The sequence below is a fragment of the Ictidomys tridecemlineatus genome, chromosome 2, assembly GCF_052094955.1.
Source record: "Ictidomys tridecemlineatus isolate mIctTri1 chromosome 2, mIctTri1.hap1, whole genome shotgun sequence".
Taxonomy (NCBI): domain Eukaryota; kingdom Metazoa; phylum Chordata; class Mammalia; order Rodentia; family Sciuridae; genus Ictidomys; species Ictidomys tridecemlineatus.
In genome coordinates, this window is record NC_135478.1 from 198,824,002 (window position 1) to 198,837,499 (window position 13,498).

Here is a 13,498-nt window from a genome sequence, read left to right on the forward strand (position 1 = left end):
TTTTAAAAATTAAAGGTCAAAGCGAGAGGTCACAAACTGAGAGCTCTCAGGCCAAATCTGACCCATAACTGCTTTTACCAAATGTTACTAACATTCGATGCTTCAACACCTAATGCATGAATTCTGGTGAAAACTGGAAGATGTGGAAAACTTGGGTCCAGATTTCCAGGTGATCAAAATCACCTTGAGCCATCAGGAGGCACCTGGCCTTCTTAAAAGGGGTACTTGCTAACCAGCTGCTACAGGCCTCACCCCACACCCACTTATATTACCTACCTATGGGCACCCGCAAGTGTGAATTCTGGTAAAGGCAATTAGATTAAGAGAGTTATCATGACTGCATCTGTATTAATGAAACTTCTTTTCTCCTTTCACATCTCTACCTTTCAAATATCCCTTGGGTGATCAAATTAGAGGACGTCTAAAGCCTCACTCAGAAGTTATATAATCTATGAATATTGATGGTGTAATAAAAGTTTGGCAACCGATTCACTGAACAGAAACAGTCAGTCCTTTTAACAACAACAACACTGTGGGGACTGAATTCTCAAATTAGTCAACTCTATTAAGCAAATGACAAGATGTTTGAAAAATTAAATTTATAGTTAACCAAAGCAGAATAGTGAATAATGAAAAGCTGGCTATACCTTCAATTTACCTTCAGTCCTTTCCTGCTTCTTTTAGTCCTAAACTAATGGAATGTTTATGTTGGCTAAGAAAGACACATGGCCCTAAATTAGCCCACTCTGACTCCAAGAAGGATGATATATCAGCTTATCACTTCTAGTGTTCAAAATCATTGCTACGCCACTAAAGCTAGCAGCTAGCACGAATTTAAACAAATGACCCAGCACACTTGAAGATGCATGCACATTTGACAGTGTTTTAACAGTGCGGTTTTATGTCCTCGGGATCCCACCCTTGTCTTTCAAAGGGACAATTCTTACCTTGTTAGTGGCCCCAGGTCGCCTGAGTCTTGGCTTCCAGCTTCACTGGGGGTGCTCACTGATTTCGAGGAGGGAGACATAGGGGTTGGGACTAAATAATGAAAATAACAGGTATCCCATGTTAAAAAATGCAACGGCTGCACTGGTGAAGAGCAGTGTCAGACAAATCAAAACAAATGGGCCCAAATTAAAGTGGTTGTATGGCCAGGAGAGATTGAGATGGGATAAGAAAAAGAAAAAAGAAAAGAAAAGGAAAGAAAAGGAAGAAAGTCAAGTGAATTTTTCATTTTGGAAATTAAAATTTGAAATGAATTTAGACAGAATTGACTTGGGGATTCTGAGGCCATGTCCACCCTAACAAAGTAAAATGGAGAATCAAAACGGCTATCCAGATAATTCAAGTCAAATATCTCTCTTGTATGAATTATCCAGATAATTCCAATTCTTCACTTTATTTTGTTAGTATAGATGTGACCTATTAAAAAATAAAATGGGGTGTCTATAAAACTTTAAAAGATCATGAAATATGTGATCCTGAATGATTTTAAATGGCTAAGGAAAGTCAGAAAATCAGCCCTATGTCTGCATAGGGAGGGAAATATATTACTGGTGGCATATAAACTACTCTGCCACTAAAGACAAAGTGACAGAGAGGAAGGGTAAATTTGAACCTGGTAATTTAAAAATCCTTCGCAAAACAAAGGAAAATTCCAGGCTGCTTTATTTTTACACTTAATTAATAGTTTCATCCTATTGTACCATTTACTGCATTTGGGACTTTTTTCCTTTGTTTCTGGCAGCCCTAAGAGGCAGTGCTGTGGGCCCAGAAGTCAACGGCTGCTCTGAAGACAGGAGGAAAAAGTTCAAGGATCAAGGTTGGCACGAGCTGAAAAATCTGAGAGCAAGGATAATAAGAGAGAACTAAAGGAAATGAAAGTGTATTTTTCTTCTCCATCCTTCAGATACATGCCAAATGTCCTTCAGAGAGAAGTGGTACCAAATAGCCAAGATGGCTCCAGGCCAGATGATTCAATGGGTTCTTAATATCGCACAAGCCAAAGAAGCCATATGGGCAGAAAGAAACTTCAATACAGAAATGTAGATTTCCATTTGGTTTCAATCATGTGCAATTTCCTTTTATTTATTTAATAGGGTAAAGGACTTAACTATTTTGTCCAAATCCTATAGCACAATGGCAGATCTGTCAAGAAGCTGGGAATTTTCATGTGGTTCCACAATTAATTCACCAATTATCCTCCATGCTAAGTCAGAGGGTAAGCCAAAGAGACAGCAAAAAATGAAAATGGGGTTGAGCCTTGCCAGGGCCCCTTAGCAGGCTTGGAGGAACAGTTGAGAAGTTGGTTATGGTTTAAGGTTGGTTAACTGTTTTGTTCTTAAAATTTAATTATTTGCTTTATATAGGGCACAGGAAAACAGGATCTACCACTACTGTGTCTAACTGGTGTTGACATAGCAACAGCATTTCAAAGACTATTTTGAGGTACAAATATAACTGATTGCAAAGTGTCTGATTTATGTCACATATCATCTTAGTTCAAAGAAGTTTTCCAGCTTCTCAAAGATGGTACATCACTCAAATAATCCCTTGGTTACATCTTATAAGACATAAAGAAGCTAAAAAAATAATCTAATTTTATTAAGGATTATTATTTCATTTTCAGACACATGATTTTATCTACTACAAATTGAGATTGAGTACAAATGTTTTTTAGTAGTATTTCAGTTTTACATGTATGCATTAAATTATACCAAGAGATACTTAGGAATTTGTAGGATTACATAGACTTTTTATTTCTTTTTTTGGGGGGGGGTGCAGTTCTGGGGATTGAACTCAGGGACACTTGACCATTGAACCACATCTCCAGCCCTATTTTGTAATTTATTTAGAGACAGGGTCTCACTGAGTTGCTTAGCACCTCACTTTTTGCTGAGGCTGGCTTTGAACTCGCAATCTTCCTAAGTCAGAGGGTAAGCCTCAGCTTCCCAAGGTGCTGGGACTACAGGCATGCACCACCACACCTGGCCATAGTCTTTTCTTATTCATATTGTTAGGAGCATTTGTTGCACATGGATTATTTCTATTCTTATTTTATATTACTATGGAAACAAATGAAATTTTATTTTAATATAAAAGTCAGTGATAGAATTAGAAGACAATTAAATATTTTAAACAGATCTGATATTGTATCTATTTCCAAGTATTATTTTAAAAGTTTTTTTTCCTATATTGGGTAACATGTAGTTTTACAGACACCCTAGTGTAACTCTTAATTATATGAAAAATAAAAGGATTAATGAAAAATAAAATAATTTATTACATGAAGGGTATATAGGTAAATGACAGAATAAGCACATGCACAGTTATCTTTAACACAAAGGAAACAAATAGTTCAATATGCAGACCTTAGTGATAGGGAGTTCATGGACAAGCAACTAGGAATGAATGAGTTGGAGGAGGGTACTGAGGTGAGAATGCCAATTAGAAATGAAATCAAGGTATTTGAGAGAGTCAGATAAATTTAAACTTGTTCATTAGCTGCTGATCTGCCACCATTATAAATTCTCTTCAAATTTCCCACTGATCTATTTTCATCATAAAATAACTCTATGCCTGCCGTGGTTGTGGATTTTAAGGAAGATTCACAGCATTTAGAGAGGCAAAGAGAAGTTGGGATTCATCAGCGAAAACGAAGAACAATTTAATAAAAAATAAATTCCAAGATTTCTCATATTTCCCAAGTGGCAACTCATTTAACAAGTAACAAAATAATCTAATAATAACACAATGGCAAAGTTCGACCGTGTGATTCATCAATAAACAGCAAATTGCTGATGACTCTACAACCTTTCCTCCCATCTCCTTCCAGCCCCCTCAATTCCAAAAATGCATGCACCCTGAACCATAAACCATAGAATTACTTAAAAATAAAAATACTAAAGCTAAAGACATAAACGAATAGTAAATGTTGGACATGGTATATCCTACTCAAGTTCAATTTGAGAAATAGTAGCACAAAGCTCTGTTAAGTACCTAGAGGGGGCTCCGGCGAAATACCAATGCTTTGGAGCAAAGCCTCCGTCTCCCGTCGTTTTCGATCCAGATCAGAGTCATCTTGAACAGGTTCTTTCTTCTGCTGTAGATCCGCCTAAAAAGCATGGATGTCGGTAAGGAAAGTTAAACATCACTAAATGTGTACTTTTCCTGGCTGAAACAGAAAGTGGGAAATGCCAGGCAGAGAATCCAGGCAAAAGCCCTAATAGATTCCCTCAAATGTATAAAGGATGAAAAAAATACTGCAACTGCTCATTTAATAATTACTGACCCATTGTTCTCTCCTGATTGAAAGTTTTCTCCCATCTCTACCCTATGGCATCAAAGTTTCTCTTGTCCAGTTTTGAAAGAAACCATCAAAGCCAACTATTTCTGACTGGGGCTGTGGATTTTTCAAAAAGAATTCTGTATGTTGTTTAGACCTCCTTGTCCCTCCTGGGACATCAGTTCTTTATGAGTATATATTTATAAAATTCATGCCCCCTGTTTGGGATTGTGGAAACAGCAATTCTTGGAATTTGGATGAAAAATAAAGTTATTTATGAAAATCTATAGCTGTACACTACACTATTTGTACTGGTAGTGTAAGCTGATGGTGGTTTAAAATACAGTGGGTTAAACTCTCAAAAGGCAATACAGACTTAACAATAAAACAGTGCTGTAAATCTTGATACTTGATTCTGATATATTAGGATTCCACTTGACATGTTAACTTAAAGAACAAAATTATCATATAGAAAAATACAGTGCAAAAAATCCTTTAGGAATTCCTTTCATGAATTCTGCCTAACACACACCACATGGGCATCCTTAAATCAGATTATATGCCCGGTTTGAGTTTTTACAAAATCATGACAACTTAAAATGCAATTTAATGAAGATCAACAGAGGTATTCTGGGAGAAATTTTAAAATTCCAGGTCTTTCCTCCTTTTAAAAACACAATTATTACTCCAGAGGAGCTATTTCCCTCTATCTCCAACATGAGAACATTGATGTGTAGATACCTTGCAAGAAAGTTTTGTGAGCTTACAGGAGTGAAGCTGTCTTCAAGCTTTTCAGAAACCACAACTATCCAGTGATCAGACATCCCTTCTCCAGGGCAAGTTGGGCAACCTAACAGGTACATTATCTCCACCAGACATACAAAGTATAATTCGTATCTTGGCATCTGAAGTAGAAAGAGTTCATGAAAGCTTTGACTTATCCCCAGATGGTAACCTATACCCTGATTATAAGCTAAGTGCATCTTTGGCTCTGGACCCAACGCTTCTGTTATTATTCACTTTGGGCTTAAAATGCACACATAGTTTTTAAGTCTGTCATTAGAGAGAAAACTGTTGTTATGTAGGCCAATAACTGCTAAAGAGACTACTAGAGAATTTTAGCCTCTCACATAAGCTCAGATTTTGAAATGGCACATTACCAGTAAAGATATTAAAGTTCATCTTCTTTTCCAATTGAAACATTTAAACTACCAAAGCAGCTCCAATGTTTGTATACAACAGAGGTGGAGACAAAGCTGAGATGAGAGGATGCTGCAGAGGAAGGATCACTATCCACATTTGTCAGAAAGTCAAAAGGTGGGAGGAAGAAAGAGGGAAATAAAAGAAAAGGGGATTACCAGAGCAACTACTGAAAGACAAATAAAATAAAGTGAAATTTGTCTTCAGAATCCAATGTAGAATAGTGCGTTGTTACAACAAAGCGTTTAGCCATAACTGAACTGTCAGCTTTACTGAGAACAGGCACTTGATTGCTTTGTTCACTACAATATGCTCACATCTGGATCAGGGCCTAGCACATAGTAAATACTCAATAAAGATGTGCTGAATAAAGGCATCAGTTATCTGCCTTTGGTGAGTATTGTTTTAACAATTATAGAATCTTAGATCTATACATCATTTAGGCTGATTCCCATCAATTATATATCTCACCCTGGAATCTCTTTTACAATACCAGCATTAGACCAAAACACCTAGACATCTAAAGACCCAGCACTCACAACAAACCCACTTCCAGGTGCTAGCATCAAAGATATATTTAATTTTCCCTCATTCTTTCAACAAAAATGTATTAAAGGACAAGAGTATCAGTAAGAAATGAAACTGAGAAGTCCTAATAGAGAAAATAGAAAAAGATCTGCCTAATCTTTTGCTTTTGAACAAACTTAGGGCATTTCATTCAAAACTTTCTGTCCTAGATATCCTGTGCAGAAAGGCACAAGATCTATTTTTGGTTTGGGGGATTTATTCTAATTTTAACCAGCAAGCTTTCAAGAAGCATAGTAAAGAGAAAATCACTTGTCAACACATATAACCTCATGTTGTGCTAAAACAATATCCCTGAGCTCCATCTCCAAATTCTCACTTCAGCACAAGGCGCCTCTGCAACTCGCTCTCCATTTAACTCCTTTTTAATTATTTAACTTAAAGAAGAAAATTATCATATAGAAAAATACACCATACAATGACATTAATTAAAAAGAATAAACATCCATCCAGATATAATAGAAGAAGGGGAAAGTTATCAACACTCAACGTTGACCATGAAAAATGCAAATAGTTAACTGGGGCTTATCGTAAATGCAGATTGTTACCCGTTAGCAACTTAAAATAAAATGTTACTTCATTTAAGACAATAATACGGAATACCCTAATCATGAAATTTTTTATTTTTTGCCTTTAAGACAATAATACGGAATACCCTAATCATGAAATTTTTTATTTTTTGCATGTAAATACTACAGAATCCTACTGTTTTAATGACTCAACAAGGAGTGATTCTGTAGCACTAGTAATTAAAAATCTGCAAGGTGACTTTCCCAGTAAGTGAAATTTTTGTTTGTATGGAGTAATCACAGCTGAGACCCAGAAAGAAAAATCAAAGACAGAAAATTTGCCAACTGAGAATTATCTATCAGTCACTTTTCAAAGACAGTTCCACATTTATTAGAGGGACAAGTGAGGACAGGTTAGGAAACTCAGGTACATCCTACCTTCTAGCAATTCGGCTTAAGGCCAAGGACAGAGTAAAACTTCAGGGTGGCCACCATTAAACTCACCTCACTGCATGAAAGCCAATTTTTCATGAAATTGGGCCTGTGTCTTAAATGATGGCCACTATATTTATTTTTAAATCAGATTTCATCCATAATACCACAGCCAAGAAAGCATGACATCCAAAGGAGCAGAGGGTGGCAATTTTATATATGTACACAGTTTTCTGGGTTCTGTGGAGATAATCAACTTGGGTGGTCCTGACTCTAGTTTTCAAAGCCATGGCAAAAAAAAAAGTCATTCAGTCTAGCATTAAAGAGCATCTTATTTCTTTTTAATTCTAAATTTATTTGTTTTACTTGATAAGCCTAGAGAATCTTTTTTATAAACAAAGTTATAAGAGTATAGCTCACTTTCTACAAACAACCCCCAAATTGGCAAATTTTAAACTTAGGAGCCAATGACAGTGGCCAGTTGATGCAGCATTGTAAAAACTCAGGATTAGAAGCTTCCAAAGAAATATGAATCTGCAGAATAAAATTTCAGATACTTGGAAAGAGTGTCTGGGACCAGCCTCTCAAGACATGCTCAAACTAGTTTATGTTTATTATTCACTCATTATTCATTATATTTTATTGAAGGTCTACTATCTGGTAAAACCTGTGCTATTCAGTGCTAAAAACAACAACTATAAACAAAACAAAACCAACATACAGACGTGCGCTCCCAAACTTGCCATCTCTGGGGAGAGAAAGACAATTGAGGAAGCAAATGTCAAACTCTGTGCTAAATGGTTTGATAAGGAGGCTGGGGCTAGGGCTTAGCGGTAGAGCACTCACCTAGCATGTGCAAAGTACTGGGTTCGATTCTCAACACCACATAAAAATAAATAAATAAAATAAAGGCATTGTGTCTGACTACAACTAAAAAAAATTTTTTTAAATGGTTTGATAAGGTCAAGGATAGAACAGATCTAACCTCATGATGGGTGGATAAAGGTATCAGCATGAGCTTTCTGGAGAAAGTGACATTTGAGATGAGAACAGAAAGACATGCAGTTAAGAGCCAGGTGAAGAACAATAGGGAGAAAGAGAAGAATATGAAAGGAAAGAGAATTTTAAAGGTTTGTTTTTAATTATAATTATTAACACATACTAATTATACCAATTAAGAGGATTCACTGTGATATTTCCATGCACACATGCATCATGTGTTGATTCTTTTTCATCCTCTCTACTTCTACTCTCTACCCCAGTCCCCAACCTCCTTCCCAGTCCCCTTTAGTTGAGAAAATAATTTTATAAACTCCACATCAATAGAGTGTTGTCCAGAACGCCATAAAAAATTGTCCCAAACATTCTAGGACAACTTGATGCCACAAGTGGAAAATTCCACACAATGAAACTTTGTTTTGTGCACAAAAGTATTTAAATTAATTTTTAAAATTACCTCTAAGTTATGTGTATAAGCTACATATAAAACATAAATGAATTCCATGTTTATTTAGACTTGGGTCTCACCCCCAACACATTTCACTGTGCATATGTAAATATTTCAAAATCTTAAAAACCCCCAATCACAAGCATTTCAGATAAAAGACACTCAACCTGAAACTGAATCTTGCTAGAATGTGGATTTAGGAGAGAAAAGAAATGGGTGAGAAAAGAGTTTGGTTCCATCTAGAACCTGGTGATCACTGAAAATTATGGAAGGGGTGGAGAAAGAATTATCTAAGGTTTCTGCTTTGGATACCTGGCTGGATGAGGGGGTCCTTCGGGAACTAGAGGTAAAGAAGGGCTACTTCTAAGACGTAGATCTTATTTCCTTATTTGAAAAAAAAAAAAAAAAGGACTTCAGAAAAGATTATTTCCTGGCTCCTTCTGTCTACAAAATACTGTAATCCTATGAAACTAGGGGTCTTGAATTATAGGATTCTTTCAATAGTGGGCATTTTTGGAAAATGCCTCTTACCAGCAGTGGTGCTGAGCAGTGTGTGCATATCCTTTCTGTGGGGTCCCAGTCACTGGTTGCTGGTCTTAGAAGCAGAATGTGATCTGTTGCTTACTGATTTGTTTCACTGCTCTGTGGTATCTTCTCAGAACTCTGAGAAAAGTACCACTCTTTTCTCCATGTTATAGAGGAGGAAATAGGCTCATAGAAGACCTCACTAAAGGCCATTCTATGAAGCGCCAAGTTGAAATAAAAAAAAAAAAAACACAAAAAACAAAACAAAAACAAAAAAAACCCACCCTCTGTGCATAACTACCAGGCATTACTGCCCTCTGTCTGACTATACTGGTCACATAGAACAAACCAAGTCAGCACAGTTTGTGAAAGATTCTTATGTTGAAGAGAGGAAAGATCTTTTTAAGGAGAGAAAGACTATAAAGAAAGAAAATTTAAAGCCAGGATAGCTCTCAAAGATGATGTAGTCAGTGTGTTGCAAAATCCAACCCTTACTTGGATTTTTTGAAACAGAAACTGAGAATGAGACCTGAGGACTCTGAATGGCCATGTGACTCTGTGGAGCAAGGTTGAGTTAACATGGCCTTAACCGCCCTTTCTTCTGCTTAGAAATGAGGCATCTAAGACCTTAAGTGACTCTAAGTCCAGAATCAGGTAGAGGCAAAGGAACATCTAGAGTCCAGGTATTCTATACTCCCCACCACCTGCCACCCCAATCTCCCAGGACTCTTTCTGTAGTGTAAGAGGCTAAATCTCTATCAGGCAAAACTTCATGATGTGGAAGCAAAAGGGGTACCCAGTTTCGATCAGTCTGGTTTGCCTCTAATTTCGCCAAAATGTGCAAAAGGAAAAAGATGAGGCAGACAGCATAATTTGGAACCAGATTTCCTGTATCACATCATCTTTTGTGGTAATTCTGTGAAATTCAAGTTGGATATTAGAATGTCAGTTTAAAAGGAAACCAGTTATTAGTAAAGTATAACAGGTGCTTTAAAACTACACTAAGTGTTGACGTTTGAAGGAAAGGAAATATAATCACTTAATGCCTTTTTTGGCTGCGCATAGACATGAATAGCCATTCCTTGTCAATTCTCACCTCTATTTCACCCAAAAACTGCATACATAACAGCAAAGATCTCTAAGGGAAAACCATTACACATGATGTCAAGGACAAATAAATGATCACATCAATCAAAGTGTAATGGTGTGGAGAGATGGGAGATGCCAGAGGGCTGAAATGCAATTGCAATTATGTTTTACTTTGTTGGAAAATAATAATTGTTAAAAAAAATCTGTTACTTTGGTCTCACAGCCTTGTAGTATAAAACAACACTTATTTAGATTGCAAGGCATTAAATACATTTTCTTTTTCCTTGAAGAAAAATGTAGGGAAGCAGCTGTGGTTTCTGTATACACAAGTGTATCACACTACACGATGTTTTCTTCGTAGGAGACTATGCAAGATTATCTTTGGCATCTGGTTTGTGTAGGAAGCATGGGCTATTTCTAAACTGCCACAACAAATTGGGGAATTAAAAATAAATTATTTCTTGGATTGAAATAGTGACATGACAGCCAGGCACTGAACTGAGAGTTGAGAGACTTTAATTCTGGATCTAGCAGCAGAAAAGCTGCATTTTACCTCTGGGTACTCCCTGCTTTGTTGACATCAAAAGGGGACTCAATGGAAGGTCTCTAAAATTCCTTTCAGCTCTAACACTTAATATGCTATATCCTATACTACCCCATCCATTCTCTCACCTCCTTTCCCCTCAACCAAACCTAGGATTCTTATCTACCATGAAAATATATACTATATAGGCATCAATGGAAATTCATCAGAATCATTTTCTATTTTTCTTCTGAAATATCTAAAGTAGTCTCCTCTCTCTCTCTCTCTCTCTCTCTCTCTCTCTCTCTCTCTCTCTCTCTCTCTCTCTCTCCCTCCCTCCCTCCCTCCCTCCCAGTACAAGGGATTGAACCCAGAGGCACTTTACCACTGAGCCACATCCCATTTTTTTTTTTTTTGAGACTGAGTCTCACTAAGTTGCTTAGGGCCTTGCTAAACTGCTGAGGCTAGCCTCAAGTTTGCAATCCTCCTACCTCATCCTCCCAAGTCACTAAGATTACAGGCATGTGCTACCATGCCCAGCTAAAATAGTTTTGCTGGTCATTTTTAAAAATAATCTTTTATTAAAACTGACACTTGTTAAGTACTAACTATACCTTGGGTACTGTTAAGATTAACTCTCTTAATCCTCACAAGCCCACAAAATAAATATATTCTCATTTCTAAGGATAGGAAAATGAGGCATGGAAAGGTCAAGAAATGTCCGACAACAGATCCAGACTACCTTTAGGGTTCTATTCAAGTTTGGGGAGAACCTTGGGTTTCAGATAGTAATGACCTTATCCTTCTGAGGACATAGATACTCACTCATTTTTTCCAGATATCCAAAAAGGATTCTTGGAAGGGGTCCTATTTATCCATTTGACCAGTCCTTCAGAACCAAGTGATTTTCTTCTTCCCACACAACACCCACACCCCAACCTCTAGTATTTACCTCTTTCTTTTTCCTCTCCTCTTCTTTCCGTTTCTTCTCTTCTCTTATCTGTGCTAAGCGCTGCTTTTTGCGCTCAAGCTCAGCTTTTAAGTCACTTTTGTCAGACATGTTGGTTTCCTTGGAGAAAAAGGGAAGAAAAGTGAACATATAACTTTTTATATTATCATTGGAAAAATCATTCAAAAGGAAATGCAGCTTGAAAATGTGATTGGGGTGTATTGATAGGTCATATTACTTAGCCTATGTTGAAGAATCAAAAACAAATTAAGTTAAATCTGGTCTGACTCTACATAAATCTTCCCCTATTATGCAGGCATAAATGTCTGAAGAAATATAACATTATAATCTGGTCTGAAACGAATAGCAAATTACTTCCAAATAGGCAATGTGGGCGGGAGGGGAAGGGAAGGGGCAGGGGGTTAGAGATGATGGTGGAATGTAATGGACATTATTATCCAAAGTACATGTATGAAGACACAAATTGGTGTGAATATACTATGTATACAATCAGAGATATGAAAATTGTGCTCTATATGTGTAAGAAGAATTGTAATGCATTCCACTGTCATATATAAATTAAAAAATTAATTTTAAAAAATAGGCAATGCAGCTCCTATACAAGTTTCTTACAAATAAACCAAAGGAAAGCATAAAAAAATAATAATCATCATGAATTGTAGTTCAGATGGTAACAGGGTAATCCATCTCCACTCTGAGAAAACAGGTGCCGTGAATCCTGAGAGACCTGTCCTGCCCAAATTTCTATAGACTCTATAAACATTCCTCCACTGGACCTGAGCACATGGAAATTTCATTTTGCCTAACATATGTATCAGGGAAGACAGCTGCTGAGGACTTAGCAAGTTAATCTTCTTTCTCTGTAAAATTCCTTCTGAACTGTGACAATTAATTTCATGTCCAATAAACCCCGATTCTATAAAACTTTGATTTGCATACAGAATACAATATTTATTATTTTAGCACTTACCTTTTTCTTCATGTGTTTTGGGAACACATGAAAAGGAGGTAATACTGGGGCAAGTTGTTGGAAAAAATTTATCCAAATGAGACTTAATTTTAATACTAATCGTGATGCAGCTGAGCTGCTGGTGGCAATGGTACCAGAAATATTTTAAAATAAAATAAGTTTATCAATTATCAATAATTACTTGTTTCTTACATACTGAAGCAAACAAGATGAAAATCCTGAGAAACGAAGAACTTCCTCTGACCCAAATTTCTCAAAGAAGAAAAAACCAAAACCAAAAACATCAACTAACTATAAATGTCATGAGTATTTACTTGTACGTTATTTGTATGCAACTATAAAAAATGTATAATGTATTCCTAAATAGATGCCAGAGTGATGGAAGGCACACACAAAAAAAAGTACCAAAGAACAGAACAATAAGAGATGCTCAAAATTCCTGTCACTGTCCTTGGAAGGTAATCATGAACCTGCAATCACTCTAAGACATGCTGTCAGATAGACACACAGCCAGGAAGTGTACCGTGTTCCTGTTGGACACATTTCTGCTCACAGTGTGATGGCAAAGACTTGCAAAATAACAATGATCACAATAATCAATCTCTGCCATTCATGATCACACCCCGTTTTCAATTTTCAACAAACATTTGCTGAATATTTAATCCTTGCCGGCCACTCTATAAGGCACAGGGATACAATGACCAGCAATACTAGATTCTTCCCTTCAAGGAGTATTGAACTCAAATTCCTGGGCTTGTAGTGTGAATGGGGAGGTCTCTGAGACATTGGCTTATTGATTACAGCGTATCAGGCCCTTTGCATTCATTATCATATTTGTCACCACAATTCAAGCAGACCGGCACAATTAATGTCTTTTTCACAATCAAAATAAAGAACGCTCAGCAAGACTCATGACTACATGGCCAATATGTGGCAGAACCTACATTCCAGCTTGCACGTGCT

At 36.8% G+C, this 13,498-nt stretch overlaps 1 protein-coding gene across 5 annotated transcripts in view; it reads right to left on the reverse strand.

Annotated features, from left to right (window-relative positions):
• Positions 1 to 13,498, reverse strand: part of Dync1i1 (dynein cytoplasmic 1 intermediate chain 1) — a 293,572-nt gene that overhangs the window by 251,813 nt on the left and 28,261 nt on the right. For 3 of the 5 annotated variants that reach the window (XM_078040389.1, XM_005331795.4, XM_005331798.4), the window contains 3 exons: positions 11,548 to 11,664; positions 4,000 to 4,114; positions 948 to 1,089 (listed from right to left, as the gene is read on the reverse strand). In XM_078040389.1, coding sequence (XP_077896515.1) covers positions 948 to 1,089; positions 4,000 to 4,114; positions 11,548 to 11,655 — 365 coding nt within the window. In that variant the 5' untranslated portion in view covers positions 11,656 to 11,664. Of the gene's footprint in view, positions 1 to 947; positions 1,090 to 3,999; positions 4,115 to 11,547; positions 11,665 to 13,498 lie in introns of those variants that run through there. The other 2 variants (XM_005331801.4, XM_005331796.4) reach the window with 1 other exon arrangement.